Source organism: Anser cygnoides, chromosome 3 (assembly GCF_040182565.1).
Source record: "Anser cygnoides isolate HZ-2024a breed goose chromosome 3, Taihu_goose_T2T_genome, whole genome shotgun sequence".
Lineage (NCBI taxonomy): Eukaryota > Metazoa > Chordata > Aves > Anseriformes > Anatidae > Anser > Anser cygnoides.
The window spans coordinates 29,565,181-29,592,006 of NC_089875.1; the positions used below are offsets into that span (position 1 = coordinate 29,565,181).

Sequence of the window (26,826 nt, forward strand, 5' to 3'; positions counted from 1 at the left end):
TTTCAAGGAGAGTAACTTTGAGATAGATAACGACATGATTCTTCTGCAATGAGTGTCCAGTTTTCCAGAGAGACACAACATCCTTTTCTGGAGTGTGTCAGCCTTTTATCCTGTTTTCAACAGATGCACCTCTCTTTGTAGACCTGCTCTCCAGTAACAGAGGTGGTCATGAGAGGGGTGTGATTTAGGAGAGTGAAACTAAATATTGTGCCAGTAAGAGCATCTTCTAGCATTCCTTTCTATCTCTCCTCACATACCTTTCCAGTAAACATGGAGCCTTGAGGTATTGCAGGTAGGGGTTTTTTTGTTTTGTTTTTTGTTTTTCTTCTTTAATACCTTTGGATGACCAAGCCCAAACCTTGTTGGGATGCCTGTTGAAAGTTGGTCTGCTAGAACCATCAGCGAAAAAAAAAAACAAAAAAACAAAAAAAAAACACAGTCACTGACACCAATCTATTAGAAACTACAATCAGTAGGAGGTTTGTCAGTTTGCTTTTGGGCATCTCTTTAACTTCGGGGTATCACTGGAGTTCATCTGTTTTGTTTCTAAAGATTAATTTGGTCATCCTTTCCAGGCTGCAGCCAAGGGCACTGCCATATTCTCCAAAAGCTTCTTTCAGTCTCAAATAATGTCTCAAAGCTCTCTGGAAGGACCTGCTATCTGCAGAGTGAATGTTTTAGGAGCTTTCAATTTCTCTTCATAGATGGTTTTACACTGTCATCTACATTTGGTGTGGAGGGCAGAGCTGCCATAGGCTAGCAACATTTCAGTGCATGATCCATCACAAAGCTCTTACACTACCGTTAAACTTGATTCTTCATAAAGTTTCTTGCAGTGAGAGCTCTGCAATTCTCCTGATTTATGCACAAAGTAAGGGGAGGTAAAAGAAGGATAAGTAGTTGAGTATAAAGCCTATAGTTTGGTTTGACATAGGATCTGCATGCTTAGCCACATGAGAAGAAAGCCATGTTTTTATATATTGTATTACAATTTTAGTGAGTTAATAAACATGCCTAATTATAAAAAAACACTACCGAATATTGATGTGGTGCAGAAATAAGTGATTTACAGCCCTCAGAAAGCTTGACATAGTCATTTTCTAAAAGTGACTTGTGTAGTAATGATCAAATGCAAGTAATAACTTTTATTCTTAGCTACTGAAATCTTTTGGTATAAAAATATATTTCTAAATAGCTGCTGAAATTCCTTGCAAAAGCTACAATAAAAAAGGAATTCAAGAGTCAGAGTAGGAGGTATTTGAAGTAGCTGTTCCTCTAATGTAAGTTAATTGGACTGCAGTTCCCAGAATGAACTGATTCTTGAACACTCAGAATTAAGTTTCCAGCATTTAACAGATATCTTTATATATATATTTATTTATGATGTGCCTTCCTTGATGGTTATGAAATCAAAGCCGTGTGCTGTGATAATAATTCTCAATGAAGTATTGATTCATCAATTCTTAGGTAATTTTGTACCTGAAAAATCCTTGAGAAGCGTTGGTTGTGCAGCTAAACTGTCATGGCTCAAAGTGGTGCTAATTTCACTTTGAATGTGTTATCTTTATTTCATTATTACTTTTTCCTGCAAAAAAATGTTTGTTACAGCTTGTGAAATCTGCAACATGCCTGTACAGTAGGTGACCTAATCTCTCTCTCTCTTGCTTTTAATGTTAGCATGTTTGACGTTGCTTGTATTTTTTTACTGTGTGTTTTTTATAAGAAAAATTGAGAAGAGCATTGGAACCTTACCTCATTTAAAAGATAATAAATAAATTCAATTAAAGTAGTCAAGTCTTAGTTTCATACTTCTCTGAGTCAGAGAGGTCCAGTTTCTTCCTTTGATATTGTTTAAGAGAGCAAAGCAAAGTAAGAAGTTTGCTTACTTTGTGGTACATATATGGCAGGAGTCAGAAAAGCTGTCATTGCCTTCCTTTAATAAAAGGCTACAATTTGCTGAGAAGTGAAATGAGTATCAGGAGAATCCAGTATGGCTGACAAGTCGTGCCTTCTGCCTGCTTGTAGGGTGTTTCAGGGTATATCTGTTTTATATAAGTTACTTGGATTCATGTAGGTTCCTGACTGTTCCCAGAGCAATGAGCTCTCTTCATTGCCAGATTAGGCAGAGAGTATTCAGCTGTGTTGTTAAGTGGAGGAAACCTTCATTAAACTATTTCTAAAATATCTGGCAGTGTTCCAAAGATATTGTTGGGATTGTTCATGGTGTTAAAACAAATTTCTTTTTAAATGATCCAAGATGAAAATGAGAACAAATTGCAAGTCAGGGTACAGAATTTACCTGTTCTTCATTAGGTTTGCCAAAAAAAAGTAAGTTAACCTGGGATCTTAAAGAAACCCTAACAGTAAAGTGGTAATTGCATCATTTTTCCAGAATTTCCTCAGGTATATGGAAAATGCTATTCAATTGTATTCCTTCCATTCTGAAGATATAGTTCCAATGCTACACAATCTCTCTCTCCTGTTTTTTAAGGACTACATAAGAAAATTGACCAAATTACCCAGAATGAGTCCACAAATCTCCATGTCTGAGTACCAACTACTATTTGAGCCAGATCATGAGAATACTAACATTTTTATTTTAAAATTTTTTTTAGATTCCACTATCTACTACCCACTATCTTCAATAGTTAGCAACTTCATTAGCATTCACACTGTATGTATTTTGAATTTCTAGAGGGGGAATTGATTTTGGAGTTGGATAAATTGAAAGCACTTTTAAGAGCAGCTGCTTTGCGGAGAATGAAATCTGAAACAATCCAAAAGAGAAACTCTGTAGACTCCTGGGAAAAGTTAAAATGCAACATATTTGACTGAGTCACGAGCAACATATCAGTTAGGGTTGGAGAATCAGGAATGGAAACAGTCCAAAACTCACACTCAGACATGTTATACAGACATCTTGGAGATCTATAGGATTCCCTAGAGAGCCTTATTTAAAGGGGGTTTGCCCTGATGGTTAACAAGGTCATACTTGTGCATGAATCATTTTCATCTTTATTACTAGTAAGGGAAAAAAATCAGTGCATTTTAAATAATAATAAAAGAATAATAAAATAATACCAAAAAGCTTTTCTTCCCATGATGCAAAGGTAACTTTCCTTCCGATTCTGTCTTTGAAGTCTCCGCAGTAAAGGGACTCTTGCTATTTCTCTGGTCAGATCTTTGGGAACGGTTTCAATTATTTTAGCCAAAAATGCAAATATGTAGTTCCCATTTCAGGTAACCTTTTAAGATCAGTTTTTTTTTCTCATGCAAGACTGGAGAGGGAGTTTTGAAACAAACTTTGGTAGGACTAGGTAGTAAATGATTACGGGACTTTCCAAATCTGACATTTTTGAAAACTGTGTGGGATGCTGCTTAAGGAAATTGTAGGCCAGCCAGACATGAAGGAACAAGGGTATCCAAAATGTAGATGCATTCCTAAAGCAGCTTATCCTGCCTGCTTTCATGCTCTTTTCAGATTACAGATTTTTTTGTGACACTTCCCCCAGCTGTGAAATTACTCCTCCTTCCTCTGTAGGTTGCACATACAAAGATTATGGGTGGTCAATGTTTTAGAAACTGTTTGGTTGGAAATTGAGACAAAAAGTATATTGAAGGCCAGATAGACTTATCTTGCTGCGAGCTGTATCTCTGCCCTCTCCTGAGTGGAATTAGAATTGCAAAGCCTCATAATGTAAAATCCAAATGGAGATTTTTCTGTAAATCAAGTGTTAAGGGTCACTGCATTTGGAAACTGATACGCACAGTGACACTGAAGTAAGTAATAGTTTATCAGTAGGCATCCATAAAGGCCGATTACTCCTAGTCAATTTAGCAGTTCAAATAAAATTACTAATATGGTAGCATACCTAGAACTCATAAATTCCGATGTAGATAATGGTAAGGAGATCAGAGTATAATTGCATAAATGTGTTGTGGGAGAGCCTGAGCTTCTTAGAATTTGTACTCATTATAAGAAAAATAACAGAAGGTAAAATACGCAGCTGGAGGTGAGTGTGAAGTTCAGTGCCCAGGGTAACCCAGCAGCTCAATAGCAGAGCTCATAGAAGTCAAACCTTAGAGAAAAGTCTTTCCATGGAGAAACTCTGAGCTCACTGGTATGGTTTATTTAAAAGGAACAATGGGAGGTTGCTTAATTTCGGTATGTGAAGTACCATTAAAAATAAAGGGCTTTTTAATCTGACAGGGGTAAAATCTGATGGCAAGCCAGATTGCTGAAAATGAACAGCGAAGCACATATTTCTTTTCACGTTAAAAGCGATAAATTAATGAAACCAGTTAGCAAAGGATGCAACAGATCCTTTGTCCTGAGACATTCTCGGAAAAGACTGAAAGCATTTTGTAAAAGACATTAGTTTTGCTTTATTTGGCTTGATACCAGAATAAGTAGGCAGCAAGCTATATCCTCCATTACCAGAACTGAATGGTTCTTATACACCTAGAAGTAAATCTGAAGAATTCTTGTTCCTTTAGATCTTCAGTTGTCTTGATTCCAGCCCCAGGAATCCCAGCTACTCATATATGACTCTGCACTTCCTGTTTCATCATGGACTAAAAGAGGAACGACCAAACTACTACAACAGGGGGCAGGATAAATGTCAGGGTGGTTTTTGTTGTGTTTTTCTGAAGGCCTGGATCCAGGAAGTACTGGAAAGCATAGGTGTCTGAGAGGTTTAGGAACTAGAGTAAGATTTTTGAAAGGGTCTAGCCAGCATCTTTCAAGTCTCTGTGTCAAACTCTTATCTAATATGTGAGAACTCTACAGGTGATTTAATTTAAAACGTTGCCACAAATAAAAATGCTGAAGAAAAATACCAATTAACGCAGCATACACTGGAAGATGTATTTGTTGCTAGTATTGCACTCCTGGCTAGTGGGCTCTACTCTGCCATCGAAGTCGTCAGGAGCAGTTATACTAGCAGTGGTAATTTTTGCCATTTCCTTTTCTGCAGTCTCTGTATGCAGGATGTTACCTTTTGGTATGTCTGTCTCATGGAATACGGCTTGCCTTGCAGCATGTGTCAAGCTACTAAATTTTCCTTTCCTCAGTTTTCCTTTTTGGATTTAAACATAGGTAGCAAGGGCCAATGCACTTTTCTGCTTTGTTTTGTAGCTGTTTTGTAGCTGACATCGGAGGAGTCTCAGAGTTGCTCTGTGTTTTTTATGGCAAAGGCTGCAGAGGAAGTCCCAGTGAATCACAGATAATTGTAGTCTTCAGGATAGCCAGTTTCTTAGCGGAATTAGCTTCATTAATCTTTCTAATCTGGTAATTAAACAGAGGCTAAAACATCATCAGGGCAGGACAAAAACTGTTTTTAAACCAAAAAAAAAAAAAAAAAAAGGTCTCTGAAGATCTTATTGTAGTACTTTCTAAAGGGAAAAAGAGTACCATAGAGAGAATGTTCCAATGATGTTTTCTTCTGAAAATTAAAATGCTGGTTCATTTAGGCAGTTTTTTAAAAAAAAAAAAAAAAAAAAGGCTAAGAAGATAGCACTGTACGTTTTCTGTCAAATATCTGAGGTTTTTTTGGCCAAATTTGGTCAAGAAACTAAGAAGATGAAGTTTGGGCGGCATTTTAAAATTGTCTTTTTTTCAGGGATTACATTTTTGAACACACCTATTTTGAATAATGTAATGTGATTGAAGCTGCCACTTTGCTGGCAAAATGTTTATCTGATAGAAGATTTTTTTAAATCACCTTTTGCTTTAGAAGAAGAGAATGCTCTTGCTATTTAGACGTGGGACTGAGACTTGAGAAGCGTATCTGGTTCCCAGGCTGTTACAGGCATCCTTTGTGACTGCCATTAAAAAGAAATGAGTATATTGTACCTTTAGAGTTCAGTGATGTCTGAAACAGTGACAAATTGCAGTGCTTCCATGTTCTTGTAGTGTTTCTGCTTGCGGCACTGCAAAGCCTGTGAGAATCACAAGCTACACAAGGGTGGAGATTTGATAGGCAGGAGCTATGAAGTATATTTATTATATAGAAGCATCATATGGAGTTTAATGGTCAGTCTAATCCCTTTCTTACTCACTGTGCTTGCCCTACCTTAAAATGATGACAGCACCAAGTTTCTTCTCATTTCAGTCTCTTTCCACGTCCTGTGACTTACTTAAAAGGCCCCAAATTGGACAGGGCTGAGGACAGTGAAGTCTGGGGGCATAGGATGGTGGCTGCAAGCATGATGTTGTTCTGGATTTGTGGTCAACATGAAAAAGGGCTGATGGATCCACATGGCAGGCAATCTCTGTAAATATTGCTTGCAGTATTGTGTGTCACCTATTGTGAAGGCAGAATGAAATCCTCCATTCTAAACTAACAAATAAACATACAAAGCAAAGATACTTTTGCAAGCCACTTTTATTTTCTTAAATCTGTTTTCTTCTTTTGTCTCTTGAATTTCTTTAAAACCTAACTTTTGATATAGCTTGAACAAAGTTTCTGAATCAACGCAATTCTTGGCAGGCTCTAAATAGGAGAGCTATTTCCAGGAAGGATACTTTTGTTTAAATACCTGATGCCAATTCTGTTTTACTATTGTGGTTTGTATATCATTCAGTGTTTGTTTATTGTAATGTTCATGTTTGCTGTAAAGCAGCTAAGGTTACAGATACATATGTGAAAGGACATAGAGAATATTTGTGTAGAACATACTTTTTCCTTCCATCTTTAACCCAACAAAAGTGTTTATTCTTGAAGCCTGTGTATTTGTGCTTTCATCTTAGAGCTTGCCGAAAAAAAGAATTTAAAAAAGCAAAACAAACCAAAACTAGAAAATAAGTATTTTTGTGTCACTTCTGCTATCTCTTAATGAATAATAATAATAAAAAAAGTTTATATCTTAACTAATAAAAGCAATGAATTAAAAGGGTGCTTAACCTGAGACGTTACTTTAAAATAAAAAATAAAAAAATACAAGCTTGTGATTCCATGAAATAATAATAATTAAAAAAAACCTTAAGTTATCACATTTTTGGTGTCTTGATTTTAAAACTGTTCTGAAGTTTTTTATTATTTTTAAAAAGCTTATTCCTTATATTAGGGGGAAAACAAAGGTCTTTTAGCATGGCAGGACAACTGAAATAGTGACAAGAAGCATTCTAACATTTAAGAATGAGTTTAAAAGAGGTAATATAGCTCTTTGCAAAATAAAATTTAGCATTTTTAAAGTAATTTTATCATAGCTTTCTCTTTGACTTATTATTTTACTTCCTCTTGCTTTGGTTGTGATGGCTTTATGTCACCTCTGGGCTGCACATAGTGTTTTTGGTTCTGTACATTCCCATGATTGTCTCTCTGTCCATGGTCCTTTGTTCTTCTCATTCACTTCTCTTTTTAAATTGAAGATATTTCAGTCTCTGTATTATGCTGTTTCATTAGCTTTCTTCTGTTCTTCCTATCTGAAGTAGCATTCTTTGTTTCTTGCCTGGTAGTCCACAGCATTGGTGCCAAATGTGGCCCCGTGGCCATCCGGGTGGTTACAGTCCAGGCCGGTGGCCGTCTCTTTTGGCCGGGATGGGAAGGCAAGACTTGAAACACAACTGAAAGCAGTCACTATGCTGTGTATGTTTCAAAGCCTCTCTGGTGTTCAGCAGTGCTTGGGCAGGTTGACTTTCAGCCAAAATTTCAAACAGGGTACACTTCAACTGATTGTGAAGTAAAACAGGGATTTTGTAGCATTAAATTACCAGTTTCCCACAGAAAGAGGAGTGGCTGGGATGCTGGAGAATTTTCAAGCAAATCTTCATAGTTGATAGAGATATATCCTAAAAATAAAATGTTCATTTTCTGGAAATATGGGGGAAAGAGCCCAGTAATTCATAGCCGGTTACCGAGATCAAGGATGCTTCTGGGCACATCTCCAGGCCTATCATAACTGCATATTCTGTATTTTCAGCCACTTTAGCTAGGAGAGGTAAAAATCTCATTCATGTCTAAATCAAATGGGCAAAGTAGAATAGTAAGAATTTACCAATCAGAATTTTTCTTCTCTGTGCTGATGAACTCTGGCTTGCAGCTGATGTTGGTGTTGAACATCATCAACAAGCTACTTGGAAGTTCCAGCGAGCGTGAGAGTACACTTTGTCCATTTGCAGCACACTGGATCAGGCAGCTTCCTTCCTAACGGAGGATTAATTTCTATCATGAGTACAAGTAGAGAGAACACTTAATGTGGTTGCCTTTCAGATAAGAAAGGCTTTTCTCCTTTCTTCCCAGGGAGCTGAGCTCCAACTAATAAACAGTAGTTGGTTTAGTTTACTTTTATATATGCAAGTATTGTTGCTCTCTAGCTGGAACAAAGCAATTACAATTGTTGTTGGTTAGAAGGCAAGTTCCAGATTTATTTATTTTTTTATTTTTTTAAACCATAGGACTAGAATAGGATTAACAGGTGAGAAAATGAAGAACAATTTCACCTCATTTAAATATAACAATTTCCTCGCATTTATTTATATCCTGCCTTTGGAGGTTACTTTACCTCATGTAGGAAGGATTTCAACTTATACTACTTTAGATCTTCCAGCTGTTAATATTCCTGAATTTTAGGGTCTAAAAATCAGTACAGTTATTTCCTTTATTCTTGGTACAATAATGCTGTGTGCGTGTTTTGTGTTGTATACTGTCAAAGTTTCCCATAGTATACCTAGGAGAAGAAGAGTGCAGGAAAGTGTTTTGACCATAAAGAGAAGAAAAATATGTTTTACAGGAAACAGGTAGTGTTGCTTTGATATATTAATGTGTGAGACTTCACACACTAAATCGACTGTACAGGAAAAAGGTGCGCAGAGCACCCAAATTGTTATATATGACCAGGAAAAGTGCCAGTCAATCCTAAAGTCCTCTACTTACCGTGTACTTAGTGTTATGCTGATACCTACTTCGTGATGACTATTTGAAGTGTTGCAAATGCATCTACTCAAAGAAAATAGTGAAATTCAGGAGAAATATCAAATATCTGTGTGATTAAACCATCATTTTGGGGTGATTCCTGAGACTGAGCAAAGGTACTAGCTCTGAGTTTAGCTTGTATGTATAACAAGTGGTCACCTGAAATTGTACTGTAACAAAACAATTTCTTAACAGTATTTACCAATTTTTACCCTGAAGTAATCAGCTGTGATCTACCTGCAGCCCTGATTCTCTGTTGTAGAAATTCAATATTTTATTCCTACATGTGTAGGTAATCCTCTCCATTTTGGTTGCAGTTGTGTAGCGTGACATTTTAAAATATGTTCATGAGCCAAGTAGGAGATGTTTTTAAATATTTTGTGTTGGCTAATTATTTCCCTACAGACTACAGACTGGAGAGTGCTGCCACACTAGCCACAGTGTGTTAACAGATTTTGAAAAGCATTGTGATGAAATTACAGGTCAGATATTACCACATGATGCAGTTCCTTTATCCTTAAATCAAATAACCATCTGCTGGGGAAAGTGATTGTTGTTGGTTTTTGCTTTTTTTTTTTTTTAATTTTATTATTGAAATACATTTAGCAGATGCTTCAAGTGAAAGGCTTTATGCAGACTTTTGTTTTGTTGTTGGTTTTACTGTCTATTCACTCAAAGTCTAGTTGAGCATCCTTTAGCCAAACTCAGCTCTTGCTCAACCTACTTCGTTAGCTCTGGGCCTGTATTGCTTCTTTGTACATTATCTTCATTACTACTACTGAAATAATGCAACCTCCATTTCTAGTGTGAACACAGTCTAGTGCAGTGGATATACACACTATATAGCTTGAAGGTAGGGGAATGAGCAATATCAACTGAAGTCATTTACACACTTGGAATAACTGTATTGGTTTAAATTAAACCAACAAAGCAGCACACTCACATGTGTGGAACACTTAGCTGGTTTGGCTCTCAGTTGACCTGTTTGCTTGCAGAATGCCCTGAATGGTTAGTCTAGGCAGTCTGCTCTCTTAAGGTTATTGACCTCTCTTTTTGCTCACAAAGAAATGTCTCATTGATTTATTTCCCTCTCATGAATTCTTATTGCAGGTATTTAGAAACCCTAACCGGTTTGGGCATATAACTGTTAACAGACGCAGTTTTCTAGTACCATATCTCAATGTGAAGGAAAGGTGAAATGAGGTTCTCTTGAGGGTGATGGGGTAGTGATACCTGGTGCCTTACATACGCTGTCACCACCTGCAGCTTTCAAGAAAGTGAAGATAGTCTTTTTCTCCTTTCAGATCAGCGAGTCAGAAACTTGGTTTCGTGCAGTGATGCTTTTGCAGTCATGCTGCTTGATGCCTTTGCAGCCATTTGTACTGCTCTGCTATCTTGCTGTTTGTAAATAAAGCCATCTGTCCAAGCTCACATTCTGGCCTCTACTAGAAAATGAACCATGAACACTCTAGTCCCAATTCAGTGGTCCACAAAAGCTGTTCTTCCTTGTAATACACAAAATAAGCGTGTGATTTCTGTGTGTGTGGATGTGTGTTCTTGGGCACAAACACGCATCTGTATACTGCCATGCATTGAAAAATATTATTCAGCTGAAGCCTGGGAGGCCTTAGGTACAATAGGTTGTGGAATATCAAAGTTGTATCACATGTGATTCAGGATGCTGCGATTAAATATTGGTGTATGTGATATTAAGTAATGGAAGATTCTTGTTTGAGAATTGATTTCTGAACACTGTGGTTATTTTAGCTGAATTTTGTTGTTCCCTGGCTGCTTCTGTTCTGTATTATGTCTGTACATGTGTCTGGCACTGGGAAGTGTTTGATCTTTTCTGTAGGTCATGCAAGATGTTTGATGTCTTTTTGTTGACTTTTAAGTATAAGTAAATAAATGATAGAATCCCCTGTGGCCAAAATGTCTTAACTTTTATGTATATCATCGTGGTCAATTACAATGTGGCAAGCTGTGTTAAGTTTCTCTGTAATTATAATAATCAAATATGTAACATTTGTAATGAAAGGCAGATTTTTGAACTTTGTGGCAGTGCACTGGCTCTGAAAGAGACCCGATTTCTGATTTCTTTGGCCAGAAGAGCAAGAGGCTGTAGAGGAAGAAAAAAAAAAAAGAGTTAAGCAGATTCCAGGGAAATTTGCTCATCATATTACCAATGTTTTCAGGCAATTTCTTTACAAGTCAAGTTTATCTCATGTAATTAATCATGAATCTTGTTAAATTTGTTAATTTTCAGTTATATTATTTAATAAAATTTTCTCTGCTGTTTTCCTGACCCACCAGAGCCTATTACAAAGCTATCAGTTTTAGGTGAGCTTGCTAGGGATTCTGGTGCAAAGGCTGGGGAAAGTTTACAAGCTTAATCTTACCTCTAGCCTATTGTTCCTGTCAGGAGTTTGCTTCTGTTCTAATAACGATGGTGTTTTTGAAAGCTTTTAAATGGTGTAGTCTGTTGTCACTTTGAGTATATTGCAGTTTGTCACTGTTAATGTTTTATTTTCTAGTAAATAAGTTAAAATAGGTACTGGAATAGCTATTTAAGATGAAGCAGGGAAAAAAAAACAAACATCTAGTTAAGGAACAGAAGACCAGCAGATTCTGTCTCCAATCATTTTCTACTAGGTCACAACTGTTCTGATTTTTTTTAAATACAGTCTTTATGGAAATAATATGCAATAGAAATTGGAGAAGTAAATGCCCCTCAAAACAAGCAGACAACCCCGCAGCCTTTGCAAAGTTAGTTCTTTAATAATTTATTCCTTTCTCTTAGAGAAGTTGTTCAAAGAGAAAACTTTCCAGTGTTATGCTATGTTCAGTATGGGTTAATGCATACTGACTTCTAAAGTCCTACATGACTCAAATAACCATCTGCAGTGACAGATCATGTGCTTGGAGGTTTATGCTTTAAGCTATCCAAATATCAGATAATCCTAGAACATCACAACAAGAGGTGCAAAGCAGGTTTTATGACTTAATTCTTTCTGTTTCTGTTGCTTATACAGTCCATTTGGGTTTTTTACTGTTGCCAAAATCCTAAACAGCTTTGTGACTCAAGGTTTTTTGCTGTATTTTTGCATTCTGTATAGCTAGGGAACATCGGAGTAAAACTTCCTCAACCTTTGTACTGTTAGGAAGTTCACGTATGGAAAATGCGTTTGTCTAGTTATTGTTTGTTCCAGATCTGAGTTTTATGTCAATGACAATCCTTAGATTTCTCTCAAGAGACAAGTTAGCATTTAAATAAGTACAATGCACTTAATCTTAGATGACTTTCTTGTGTTGTTGTTATGGTCAAATGAAAACCTGTGATAATGTGGCACTGAGCCACTGAAGATAGTGGTTTATCACTTGTTTACAACAGGTCTTGGTTAGCTCCATGGGGCACAAAAAATCTGTGTGCTGGTGCTACCAGCTAGAATGAAAACGAGCACCCCCAAGTGTTGATGGAATTATTTAGGCTTTAGAGTGGTCATGAATGCAAAATCTTCTTCATGTGCAAATAAGAACTATCAGCACAACCCAAATAATAACATAGCATATTCAAATCTTCCTCATCCCTCTAAGATTAGAGTGTGTGTGTGGTTTCCTCAGCAAAATCTTAGACTAAGAAAATCCTGCCAGAGATTGATATCTTTTAGGGGGTGGAAATTATAGTGTGTACCTAATGGGAGGAAAGTAGTGAGCTTATGGAGGAGCTTAGAACTTCATTTTTTCAGAAAAGCATTTAGGAAGTAAAAGCTTGCAGAAAGCAAACCTTGAGGAAAAGCTAAAAAAGTATTTTCATAATCTTCTGCATAGTTTGATTAAATTTAACATTACTTCAGTGTTGCCTGAGAATTGTGATGCTTTGGAAATGCTGAAGAGAAATATTTCAGCAATTTTTTGTTTGAGATTGTTTTTACTGATGAGTATTAACTGAATGGAAGAAAAAGGAAATTGCCTCCTAGATATGTACCCATTAAAGTTGTTTTAAAAAAGTAGCGCTTAGATGTCTCTGACTGATATTACAGGAAGACAGGATGTGTATAGCTTGACAAAGTGAAGCTTAAGTGAGGAATAGGACAAACGGTCCAGTGGATAGTCTGGGCCTCCAGAGACCAGAGTTCAGTTCTTGTTTAACCATAGGCTTCTTGTATGACTTTCTGGCAAGTCATTCAGTCTAGCTTGTGCCTTTGGGAGTATCTCATTTTACAGATGGGGAAATGTCTCAGAAGGGTGTTGAAAATAAAATCCATTAATGACTGTGAAACTATATAAATGCCTTCAATATGCTGAAAGTTGGCCATGGCTTCAGCATGGGTTTTTTCCTCTGAAAGTATGTCTGGTTTTATGGATGGTTGCCTTTTGTTCCCTGAAACAGACTACTAATATGCTTTATTCGGGCCTGGAGTTTTTCAAGCTCTGTGCTATTTTCCAGCAATCATTGTACCAATCTCAATACACTACCACATAAGGATTATTTTAACCATATAGAAGTTGTTTCAAGTGCCTTCACAATTAATCTTACTTGTACCTACTAAAACGCTGTATTTTAGTAAGTACCACAACGATAGCATAGGCCAGTACCAAGATAAAACACTTCAGTGATCAAACATTTTGTTCAATGATGGTTGTTACATCTTTTGTTGCATGTGGAGAGTGTGGTCTGTATGTGCAAGGAATGTATTTTGCAATATATCCTGGTTACAGCAAAGCTCTTTTTATATCAGCTCCTTGATCTCATTCCTACTTTGCATCTTGCCTTGTTCCCTGTTGTCCTTTTGAACAATTGTATCTTTTTAGACATCTTCTCATAGCATCTCTCTGCATATATAAATGTTTGGCTGCATTCAGAGAGAAGTATTTTTAGTCAAAAAGGAGGGTCAGAATAAGAACTGCTGTGATCAGACTATTTTCATTGCATGCAAGTATGTCTTTTATATCCAGCTGGATTTGACCAGTCTTACATATATCTAAGGGCATTTCACATGTGGTATCTTTCTGGACATTTGGTGAAAAATTCTTTTAGAAGCAATGCTTTTCTAAAGCAATAGAATAATGGTTTAAAAACTCCTGTACTACTAGTACAGGAGTACTAGTAATTGCACTACCAGTACAAAAACTACCAGTAAAAAAAAAAAAAAAAGTAGGAACTTTAGATTGTGCTGTTCCTCTGTTGTTGCTTACTTGTATAATGACATTGCATAGTTTCCACTTTCTTCTAAGTGTAGTTTTATGTATAGATTGAAAGAAAATGCACATAGCTTTTATTCTAGTAGCCTGACTGTTTCTAAGGTATTTATACCACTGTGTTTCTAGACATTCACTTATAAACGTTCTATGTAAAATTAGAATTGAATCAATCCTTTTCATTCCATGCTGGCTTTGATACATGAAAGACCTGAGATCATAAGGTTTCCTATCAGTTTGGGGGATTATGCTTCTTGGGGGAGGGTGGAGGGAGTGGGGAGGGATCTTCCATACGTAAGGTCAGCTGAGGCAACTAAGCTGCCAGTTCCTGGCAAAAGTACTGATTCATGTGGCTGATGAGACTGTCAGCATAGGTGCTTACTGAAATGAAATGGGGGTATTTTATAAATCTAAAAAAAAAGAATATGTCCATTTCGTTCTCATTGGTGTTACAGCGTTTTAAGACTGGGAAATCTTTTCTTTGTAAAAGAGAATCCCTTATTTATAAATAACTTGTTCTGCTCAGAACATCAGCAAAAATTCTGAATCAAATCATTAGGCGTCATTTTTAATAAATTGTATATGAAAACAGTCCACTTGATGGATAATGAAAACTTAGGTTCAGTGCTCCAGTCTTTCCTGGCTTGTTCATAACACTGTTTGTACTTAATAAATGAGCAGAAGGGAGACTGTGATGGTGGTCTTCAACTCCTCCAGATGCATGATTCTTCTGCAGGGACGGTGTTGGGGTTGTGCACGTGTGTGCACGCACACTGGGATTTTAACTGCATCATGTACTTTACTGAAAGCTTAGCCAAACAGTATATAATGCTGAAAGAAACAGAGCATTAAGCATGCCTCTTTAATACAGCCATCTGTTGAGTACTGTAGCAGTTTTTCAAAAGCCGCCCCCAACATAGACATCAAAGTCTATCCATCCACCTGTGCATCTGATCTAACATTTTGTGTCTAAAAATTGCTACGGGAGAGGAGCAGTATTTCAAGATCAGTAGCTATATTTAAAACAAAAAGCACCCCCTCCCGCCCCTCATGCTGCCAGTTCAGAAATTGTTAAAAATGTCTACTCAATATTGAACACTTTATTTATGGAAAAAACACTCAACCACGCTTTCATTTTCCTCTCCTCTGAGTAACCCCTGGCCTTGCTAACACCGATTTCCTGCCTTGTCTATTTAAAATACAGCTGCTGAGATCATTGTCTTAATCCATGGGTCCGGTGACATCAGACCTGTGAATTTGTCTACCGGCTCTTTCTTCAAAGTCACAGAAGGGTTTTTGTGAAAAGCTGGTTTGTGGAAGGGGGAGCATATGTTACCCTGATGGATTCAACAGCTGTGGCCCAGGAGAGGGAAACAGCAGAGAACCTCTGCTGTAAAGGTCCTCCCAGGTGATGAGGAAAAGGTGGAAGCAGAAGGACAGTGACAAAAAATGTAGCCCCATGAAGCTACCTGCTGAATGCAGGCAGACAAAGCCCGGTGCAGACTGGACATCCTGGCGTCTCGTTCCTTCCTTCCACCACAGTGTAGCGAGCCGCTGGGCACGCTGGCTGAGCGGATTGGCAGGAAAGCACTGAGTTTGGGTCTCTGTTACACCCTACGTGGACAGATTTCAACTGCAGTTTACTCCAAATGCTCTCTACAGGCTCAAGTTTTGATGGCCCTTTTGGAGAATGTCTTTTACAAAGAAAACTGACCAGTTCTTGGCAAAACAATCCTGAGATTATCATTTCATCTGTCTTAATTGTCAAGTTCCGCTTTCATGTCATGAAGAAATGTATGACATCCTCACCTGGGTGATGTAATATGTTGTCTAGTTATTAAGCTTCTGAATTATCATTAATAGTTAAATTCAAGTTGTGGTTGTCAAAAAGATCAAAGGATATCTTATGTGTTAGCCAAGCTCTGTTTTGCGTGTTCATTTACTTGCTAACTTGCAAAGATGAACCAAGTGGTCTCCCAAGTTATTAATGTCAATTAATGATCTCCTGATTGCCATCTTATTCCAGCCTAGAGCCATGTCCTAAGGTCACTTGTGACTGACTTCAGAGGCAGCTGAGTATAGTTTGCGTCTGCCAAAGTGGCTGAGGTTGGTGAGACGAGGCCCACCTTCCCCTGTGGCGTGGAATGGGAGGAGGTGCGGTGAGGTGAGGGCGCAGGAAGCCTACTTCTGGCTGCAAGCCCCAGGCACTGCTCTGTGGGCTTAGGAGGCTCCCACCCTCTGCCTAGATTCCCCCTATCAGCCGAGGTCCCCATATCAACCCAGGGCTCTGCCCCAGAGAGGCTGTAGTAGGGCTGGGCTCCAGCTCCCCACAGCCCTTCCCTGCCCAGCCATGGGACCTACTGAGTCGGGCCTGGGCTGGGGCTGCCTCTGTGCGCTGCACCTTTCTGGGGAGGTAGGACATGGGCAAGCACTGGTGGATGAGGTCCTTGTGACTGAGGTGCCATGACTTTGGGTTTGCAGATTTATGTGTTTTACTTACCAAAATGGAATGAAAATATAGCATTAATGAATACCATGTTGGCTTCACTTGCGGCCTATGAAATTATGTGACAACTGCAGCGTGACATTAAAAACTATTGATTATGAAGTGTTTTAGTTTAATTGTAGTTTAATTTTTGAGAGAAAAATGACTACAAAAATTGTCTGTAATGTGTGGGGCACCAAGAAGATACACAAATCCAGCAGTAATTAGGAATGATGATGTGGTAAATATGTGGTAAAATACATAAGGATTTGTAATGAGATCAATGCAATACCTGCAGGTTGTGCAGGCTATAGGAATAAGCATTTAAATACAGCAGCTTGATACTGAAAACCCATATTTCATGCTAAAAGTGATCTCTACAAAAGCAGACTCCTTAAAATCTACCATTGCAGAAATAAATTAATTTTGCATTTCAGAGAAAAGGGATAAAGCATGTATTTCTTTCTCCCACTGGGGATACAAAGGGAGTATTATAAACACGTGTTAACCCACTATACGAGCTGTGTGTTGATTTTTACCCCTATTCTTCCACCAGAGCTGATCTGTCTTGCTGGGATCTGAATAGGTTACAGTGTTGTTTTTCACATTTGCATAGCTGGGCTCAGTATAAATTACAGTCAAAAAGTTACTTGATACTGCTATTTAACTTTGTTCCTTGACTGCTGCCATACAAAAACCACTATTTCCAAGAACAGTGTTTTAAATATTTGATTTGTAAAATTCACTGCATTCAAGCTTTCCCAGTGCTAAGGGTACACGCTTCTTTTTCACTTCAGGGAGGTGAAAGGTCCTTTTGTAGAAGTGCCTCAACACCTCTTTGCAAAAGGAGACTCTGTTAGTAGTGAACTATAGACTGGCCCGTGTTCTACCTATACTTTGGCTTCACAAGTTTTGGAAACTTTGGGTTTCCTTGCATGTGCAATCACTTGCTTTGGGAGCCATTCTAAGTTTTCTTTTAATTCTCTTCTTGATTGCAGATTGACTTGGAGCCAGAAGGGAGAGTGTATGTCATCATAGACCTTTCAGGATCATCAGGTGAAGGTAGGGACTTTAAATATTTTTTCTTATCCTTTCATGAATGGAATCTTTAAGGGCATCTGCAACAGAAGTATTAGAGAAGGTGTTATACCAATGCCCTCTTAATCTGTACAATCTCATGTTAAAGTGAGTACGTTTTGATGTATATCCCTGTGAGTCAGTGAGCAGTTGCAGTTCATCTTAAGCTGTTAATCACCAACGGTAACAATGCTGACTAAAAGGACAGTAATCAAATTAGAGGGGTTTAGAATCATTAATTTCTAAAAGAAACTTCCAAATTCTTATTTTTGGAAGAATGTTAGCCAATTATGTAGGTAGAAATGATGAGATGTCAGAGAGGGGAAAAAAGAGTTTATTTGCTTTCATAAATACTAGTATTTGTTATTTTTCCACTAAACATTTTCTTTTCCAAGTAAAGTAATGAGCACAACATTGTAACAATAAGAGGTGTTTTCATTTTTATGACAGTTAAATGTTGGGAAAAAAAATGAAGAAAGAAATTAAGATATTTTTCTGCTGTTTAATTGGGATCGGAGTCAGGTGGTATATGGCAGGAATAAGAGAGTTTATAAAGAAGCAATTCTGTTGTGTGTATTGATCGTGCTCTCAAATGACAGCCGAACCTTCTGAAATGAGGATGGCTCATTTGGGTTTGATTGTTTTAAGTGATGTCTTCTGATCAGTTTTCCCCAGTAGCTTACAGAGCTCAGCTAAACAAGGTTATCTTTCATTCAGAGTACATAAAGAAGTTTCATGCAAACCCTGACAGGAGCTGAAATAGAAAATGGTATGAAATGAAATTATCTTGCCCAGCACAGTTAAGAAACAATGGAAGAATGTGTTTTATATTTCTGCTCTTTGTAATGAATTGCTGTGCTCTGACCAATTATTAACAGTAGCTTGCAAAAACACATACTGAACTACATCTCGATGTTTAAAAACAAAGCAAACTAATATTTAGACTTCGTCTTCTAGCTATGTACCCACATAAAACATGCTTTGCCTTTTTTTTTTTACTACATATTGAAGTTGTAGCCATTGCTTTAACAGCAGTTTCTACATATCTTGCTAATTCTCATGTCAATGGTACAACTAAAATGTGGTTGACAGTATTGGTTTTTGAGATGTGTTGGCAAGCAGATGTTCTTCCAAGCTTCCACGTCTAGTTGGTTGATACCCAGGCGACTATAGCATTACTACTGCATTGCAAGGTGTGTTCAGATGAGCTGGACTGTCGAAGGACAGGAAGATGGTGTTTAGTTGTTCTTCAAAAGTTCTTTAACACTCTGTAACCTTTTATACAGGGGGAAAAAGTCTATGGTAATGTCACTTACGTTATTTGGTGCTTTACCCTGCGACAATTTAGCAGTGCTTGGAAAGAAATTTGCAGAACTATAGTTTGTGCCACTGTATTAGTGTAGAAGGGGAGCATAAGAACAGGAGAATCCCTGTGGAAACAGACCTCTGAGGAAAACAGCTTATGAAATATGTTCTTATGTGAAGACAGAGGCTTCAGTTAGGGTGAATTTGGTTGGACCCTAGAGAAGTTGTTTTGCTTACAAAATGAAGTAGTACTTTTGGAGCTTTCCTATCAAATAAGTAACCATGGAAAAGCTTTGTGTAAAAGCATTACAAAATTCTCTGGGAAAGCTATGGTTTTCCTCACAAGGGAAATTGGACCAGTTTTGTACAACAGTCCGTAAACTTGTTTTATGGTGTTTTGTTAGCAGCACTATGAAATTCTATTTTTGGACCAGTTTACTAGGGCTGAGGCCTAGCGAACTTTGGAAGAGTCTCCTCTTGCTTAAGCTGTCTTAAAGTAAAATGACTAATTTAACATAACCACTGTATGCATGCTTTTGCAGGGAGAAAACACCCACACTGAAACTAACCTACTCTATTTGTTCCAAAAATGTGTATTTCATCTGATCTCTCTATATACATATATATTTATGTAAAGAGAATGCATCTGATATGTATTTTATGCATTTCGATGGGGCAGTTCATATTAGTTGATCTGTGTTGGTTGAATATAAAAGAAGCCTAGAATAAAGGTTAGGCTCAAATGCATGACTTTTGAGTAGCTAGGGTTGTTTCAGGTGTTTGCTGCTCTTGACCCAATTTGTTAACCAGGGTCTTGGTTTTGAATTCCAGTCATCACTGTAAATGGTAACTGAGTATATAGCATTTTCTTCATGCTGTGTGAATTCTGACATAAAATCATGAGTGGTTTTTTTGTTTGTTTGTTTGTTTAATAAAAAATAAGCAATGTTTTATTTTAAATTTTAGAACTTTTTGGCAGTGGTCTTCAAAACTTAGTGGTAACCAAAAGCTTGATGCTTCAGTCTATTCAGGCAGAATTCCCTCTGAAGTTAGTTTTTCCAACAGAGGAAGGTAATGGGCAAGCATAATGACGTCTGGATCTATATCTAAACCTATCTACATTTTACAAACCCACAGTTAGGGACTTTCACCACTGCTAATTAAACAGGAAGCTCTAGGAACTGCATGCAGGCTGTCACCCAAACATGTAAGAGTACCAAGCAAATCAGAAAGGTGCCTAATGGGACTTAAAGAAGATTGTAAATAATGTAATGAGAAGGTGCACAGTACTCAACTTCAAGTGGGAGTTATGCACCCTAATTAAATTTGTGAATCCTGCTAGGCTGTTTTCTGAGTGCTTAGAGTCTTAACTACTTCTTTAAATGGCCTATCAGTGTGTTTAGGAACCCAACATTGCCTGGTTTTGGAAATGTTAGCTTGTATGATAAGATAAAACAATTGTGCATTCTCAGAAGCTGCCTGTTGAGTCTTACAAGTCCTGTTATTATCACAGTTTCACAATTGATTCTTGGGAGAGAAAATGTCAATTTAGGAAAATAAAAACAGCTGTAGTAACATTTTAAATTGGAGGAAACAGTCATGTTGCATGTCTTTTTTTTTTTTTTTTTTTAAGTTCACAGAATGGGCAATTAAAAATATATCATCCATTAAGATGTGGTGTATTCTTGTAAACCAGTACTGTCTTGTAATTCTGTGTACTGAAATTGATCTTGTTTCTTTTATGTGGTATATGCAAGTTTCTGATTACCAGCAATCAGTAATGTAGCTTCAGTAATTTGGCACCTCTAAAAGATTTTTAAGATAGATATCCAAATTCTATTTTGGTAAAATTGACTTAATTAGTTTAATCTATTAATATGGGAAGAAAACTTTGCTATTAAATCGCCTCTGAGAAGCAAAAGCCCCAATTCTGCAAGTGACTGCCTACTTGAATAAATTATTTAAATAAAAAGCTTATGTATAAGATCCTAAGTGATGGATAAAGAAGTTGTATGTTAGTAGTATATTCTCAACAGTTTTAGTAAGCTTTTACTTAATATCGACGTAAGACATTGTTAGCAGATGTCTCAAAATTAAATTGTCCCTTAGTTGCAGCTGCTAGATTGCTTATCCCTCTGCACTACTTGTATTGGTGTGGCAAAACAATAAAAACAGTTCATTGTTATAATCTGACTTCCTTGACAAAAGCACACAACTTGTCCTTCCCATCTCTGTAATGGAATCATTCATGGACTTTCATCGCTTGTGTGGCGTAGGTGTACAGAAAAAGATGAAAATATGACAATATGAAGGGAGGTAAAGAGTACTTCTGCCTCTCCTTGTCATATTGCTAGACTTCTTGAGAGCCACTGTTAGATACCAGCATTGGAATCTGAAAGGTATTTTTATCTGGAACCATAGAAAGAAGGGCTGAGTTGTTGGCTTTGCTGCTTGTAGTTTTTCTCCCATTCTGAAGACAAGCTACAAGTGCACAGGAGTTTGTAGAGCTGTGTCAGCTTCTCTTGCATTTCCTATATTGTGAAATTACTTTTAGAAGATGCCTAAAGAAGGAGCTGTACTGTGGCAGTTACGCTGCACTTGTGAGTGGGCAACCTCGAAAGCCCAGTGCTTTAGACTGCTCTCCACTGGATATCTTGCAGCAATGACAGCTCTCACAATGGATTGCTCAAATCTCAAGGTATTTGGATTTGTTCTGAAAACATCATTTTCTAGAACTCGTTCCCATTCAATTCTAGTCTTTCAACCAGAAAAACGTTGGAAAGCACAAATACTGAGAAATGGAAAGTAAACTACATAAAAAGCCCTTACAAAAACAAGCCCAACAGAAATGTTTTTATCATCACTTCTTTTCTTTTTTTTTCTTTTCTTTTTTTTTTCTTTTTTCTTTTCTTTTTTTTTTCTTTTCTTTTCTTTTTTTTTTTTTAACTAAGGCTGTTTTGGAGCCTGCTTATAGCTTTGGAATGTTTGTTCTGCACTGAGAGGGAGGGTGAGTAACTATTTATTTTAGCAATCTTTTGTAAATTCCATAGTAGGAACTGTCTGGCCCACATACAGAAAATAAAATGCTAAATTAACTGTTTATCACGCAGAAGGTGATGTCTTCAAAAGTTAGGATTTAAATTTTTCTGTGAAAATACAGACATCCCTATACTGTGTTTTCAAACTCAGTTCTCCAAAACACTCAGCACATTTTGCTGATATGGATATAGGAAGAAGAGGGAGAGAAAACAGCTCTTAAAATATATTTATAAATTCTCCATTTTAAACTACATGACTTGTATTTCCGTAACACTTGTGGTTCAGGTCTTTACACACTCTTTGCCAAAATTGATGTGCAGGGTTATTTACCTTTTAGAGATTTATTTCATTTAAAAAGGGCTGTGTGCATTCAGAGTAAATATGCATTTGTTTCCCTTGAATGCAAACAGCTGTGTCAGTGGAAACTTCCCAAATATAGTTACACAGTAAGGTATCCATTCACAGGTTAAAATAACTGCAACAGTTAATTAGTAAAGTCCCTTTTACACAAATATTTGGTTACAATTTTAATACCTCTATTCGATTTTTAAAATGTTAACAAGTAACATCCCACTCGGAATTTTAAGGGATATTTTAAAAAGAAAACCCTTTGGTCAAATAGAAAGAAATATTGCTCTTATAGGCCTGACTCAGCATGCAGTAGTAGTAGTTGGAATTTTCACTGAACCATATACTCTGCCATATGCAAGCACATAGGATCTTTAAGAAAGAATAAGCGTTTCTAATAAACTATGCCAGGATATTTTGTCAGACTTGCAAAGCATGTAATCAGTCAATTCTGCTATTAAACAAACATCTGTTAAAACTCTGCTTTAGTTACAGCGGATATAGTTATATAGAATACCTATATTTATAGGTATAAGAAAGACATTTATAATAGCTCAGTGTTTAGAAGTAAGTTCCTTTGGAAAGGTTTATCATAGCTATTCTCTGTTACTTCACAAACTGGATGTAATGATTGTATGGGTTTTTAGTCTCATATTTTCAACTTCTGCCAGAGCTATGGAGAGGAGTGTGACTACTTATCAGTCTGTGGATGCATAGGAGACTTTTATAAAACATGCTGTCTTGTTTGTTTCCTCATTGCTGATCCACATCCAAGGTCATGTTGATATTTTATACTAATTCATTGTTGCTGTACCATAGGTATTACTTCTAGGCTGAAGTGCACTCATTGTCTGTTTTATTGACATGCATTCGCAGTAGTTTTTATGTCTATTTTAGTGCTTATAAAATTTTGTGAGTGAAATTCTCTGAATGATTTTGGAAATATTTAAGAGCTAGCTGATTGAGGTCCAAAGGCAGTCTGAACATTTAAAACACAAGTAATGCGATGACACAACGATTCAGTTTATAAACTGGGATAGCAGATGGCCATCAAATGGGTAAGAGGTAAATTGCCTGACGAATGATTAAAAACATTTTCAACAAACTCAGTTTTATATAGACTGAAAGACAGATGCTGCTATATTTAAAAGCTTGTGACCTCCTTGCCGCATTTGTCATTGTAGATTTCTTCTTTCTTTGGAATTATTGGCTTGCGTTTGACACAAATGCATATAGCTACTTATGGTAGCTCTCTACCACTTACAAATTAAGTTCTATTTTCAATATGTCAGTATTGAATCAGTAACTGTAGAATGACTTGCAGAATGACCTTGACTTTTTTTTTTGTTCTAACTCTATTTATTATAGGCAACATGTAATAAAAAATTTAAGAACTATTTAAAACTTTTCCTGCATGGTATGTCTAATCAGTTGTGATGATTATTTATTGTTGTTAGATGCCCAAATGTACCTTATAGAGTTGTCTTTCTGTACGATTGCAGATTCTTCACCTTAGAGTGGGCAGTCAGATTCCAATAAAATGCCACAGCTCATGCTGGAGGTGGTAGGTACTGCAGAAAGCAGTCTGTTGTTAAGTTCTGGGTTATGTCTAGAAATTGCATAGTCATAGAAGATTATGTCTTCTAGTATGTTCATCTAATCAGATTAATCTGCTTGTAAGACTTAAATTTCCCAGGATGAAGAACTTAGGGTGATATTTTACAACAAAACCTGTTAGATGAAGTGATGGCAATATTTCATGAATACAAATGATTTTGTGTAGGTTATTTGGCCTTTTGCATTGAAATATCCACCAACGTCCTTAGACTTCAGACTACATCAGGTTATGCATTTAACATTTAAGTAAAAAATATGAATTTAGAAGAGATTTCCCAGTTCTTTAGCTCATTTACCTGAAGGCTGTCAGTTTGGCAGGTACAGGTATTGCTGATTGACATACATTACAGCAGAACTACAGCAGACATTCTTCAGGAAAAAAGGAAAGTAGTGCCAGAGTATGCTTCTCAATGTCACTTTTGTGTCTCATGGTTGATAAACCTTTAACATAGAGACAGCTTGTTAATCAGAATATCCACAGGATTTATTATAGGCATCCAGCTTTGGTAGAACCACTACAGCAAGTAAAATTGTATTTCTGTTCCATGTGTAGCATCCTTTTCCAAAGCTCTGTTAACAGAAAATACCCATGGGTTGAAAACTGTCTCTACAATTCTTAATGTTTGTCAGAACTTTTCCTTAGATAATTTCTTTGTCATCATTATCATCATTAATTATGCCTGTTATGTTAAATGGACACTGAAAATGAGGTTTGGTTGTGCTATTCACTGTCTGAAGACAGAACAGCAGGAGGTACTTGTCCAGAGATCTGCAAGTCTGAATGACGTTCATCCAGGAATGAGACTTTTTGTTTGGTTGTTTCAGCAAGCTATTTTAGTGAAGAAGGGAGTTCTCTTTCATTAAAGCCTTCTTTTGAAAATACACTTTTGACAGTTTATTATTATTGTTGTTGTTGTTGTTATTATCATTATCATCTTTGATCATTGCTGTTCTGGGACTAGGCCAAGTCATGGTGCTGTTGAAAGAGAAGCTTTTGGAAAGTGCTGGCTGCTGGCCTGCTTTCTCTGCAGCCTTGCTCTCAACCATGGGCCTTCAGGTGCTGGCACTGCATTTGGTTGTCTTCTGGAGTTGTGAGTCTCTCTACTAGTGCAGTTTGGGGGGAGAATCCTTATAGCTTCTTCTGTGATTTACTTGTTTACTTGCTTTTTTTTTTTTACTTGTTCTCCGCCGTCCTTACTGGAACTGTTGTGCAGTTTCACAGAAGGCTGACTGTGCCTTGGTGCTGAGAAACTGTGAAGTGCTCATGGATCTTCTCAGGCACTAAGGCTGGTCATTGCAATTGCAGCTCATCTTGTACAGCCCTTTGCTATCTCAGCATGTGCAGGTAAAACCAGAGAGGGAAATCGAATGTGATTTGTGTGCTCCACACCAAGATGTATTAGTGGCTGACGTGTACTCTGTGAAAGGGAATACCTGAAAAATTATGTATTTACATCCTTTTAGTTGCTGCTCTCAGGAGTGGGTTGTCACAAGGGAGGCTGCTGCTACCACCAACTGCGTAAAGCTCTGTAAAGTTCAGATACTGACCAAAGAAACTTTACCAGAGTTCCGTGAACTCTGAGGTGGCAACTCCCATGAACCTGTTCCTTGCCTACTTCGGTACTTACTGGTTGTTATTCTAGCCAGTTATTTCCGTCACTTACCTGGATTGAATGAATGTACATCAGTGGTAGTGATGTGTTTACTCAGAACACTTTACATCAAGTTTTGACATGTTTTGTTTGTATTTTGTGAGCTTTGTTTTAAAATACGAACTCCAACAGGCTCATCAGGCAGACAATGAAATAGTTTCTAGTAGCCACCAGTTGCTGCATTGAGCAGTCTGTGAAGGAATGCTTGCATTTGTTCTGAATTTCTCTTACATTCCTAGATAGTTAAATCTCAGCAGAATACTTTTCCACTAAGGTGGAGAGCAGCTTACCTCTCTGAAATATTAGAAACATTTTTCTCTTTTTTTTTTTTTTGAGGTACAAATTCATCTTTATTCACACCAATAACATCTATTCCACCAAAATATATCTGTAAGCCCACCTTTGCTATTCCTCCTGGCAGTAACACCTCTATAAAAGAAAGTTTCAAGCTTTTCATTGTGAAGAACAGCACTTGACACTTTTGACGCAGGATTCAGCTTTCTTTATCGCATTAGTTTGTATTTGCTAGTTTAACCAATCCTTTGCAAAGGTCGCCTCATCTCTGAATTGATTTTTTAATGAGAATGGATGGACAACCTACTTTTTAATAACCCATAACCCACGTGCTTAAGGTAAACACATAAAGAAGAATTGCAAAGTCACTTAATAGCTTCACTGCAGAGACCTTTATATCTTTTATTTTGCAATCCAAAATTTGATCAAGCATCCAACACATATGTCGTTACTTTCCTCTATACTTTAATGTCTAAGAGGAAGGTGATGTATTGGAAGCAGCTTGGGAAGAGCCAGAAGAGTCTGATGGCTACCCATATGGAGTCTGGGGAGAAGCAAAGGCACGCTCTAAGCCCTTACAAGCCTCTGCAGATTCCGTGATGCTGTAGGTGGAGTGGAAAGAATTGTACAAATAGATCTGCTGTGGCATTGGGGGAAGGCAGTTTTTCTGCTCCAGAGAAAAATTGTGAAGTGTCTGAGGAGTAAAGTTGCTGCTTGATGCCTGCAAAGTTGTTTACCTAGATTCAGGAAACCCCATGAACTTTGCACTTCTAGACTTGAGGCAGTGGCTTTTTCTGGAGTTAAAATGGTGTCTTTCTTCAATTGCTTGACGTGGGTATGTTTATAGGTTAGAGCTCTTCTGCACATGCAGCTCCTCCTGCAAGTTCCCAGGAAC

The 26,826-nt window shown here is 37.3% G+C and overlaps 1 protein-coding gene across 3 annotated transcripts in view; it reads left to right on the top strand.

The window, feature by feature from the left end:
• Positions 1 to 26,826, top strand: part of PRKCE (protein kinase C epsilon) — a 300,022-nt gene that overhangs the window by 84,296 nt on the left and 188,900 nt on the right. For 2 of the 3 annotated variants that reach the window (XM_013171109.3, XM_013171108.3), the window contains exon 2: positions 17,598 to 17,661. In XM_013171109.3, the coding sequence (XP_013026563.1) occupies positions 17,598 to 17,661 (64 nt within the window). Of the gene's footprint in view, positions 1 to 16,449; positions 16,528 to 17,597; positions 17,662 to 26,826 lie in introns of those variants that run through there. The other variant, XM_013171112.3, reaches the window with a different exon arrangement.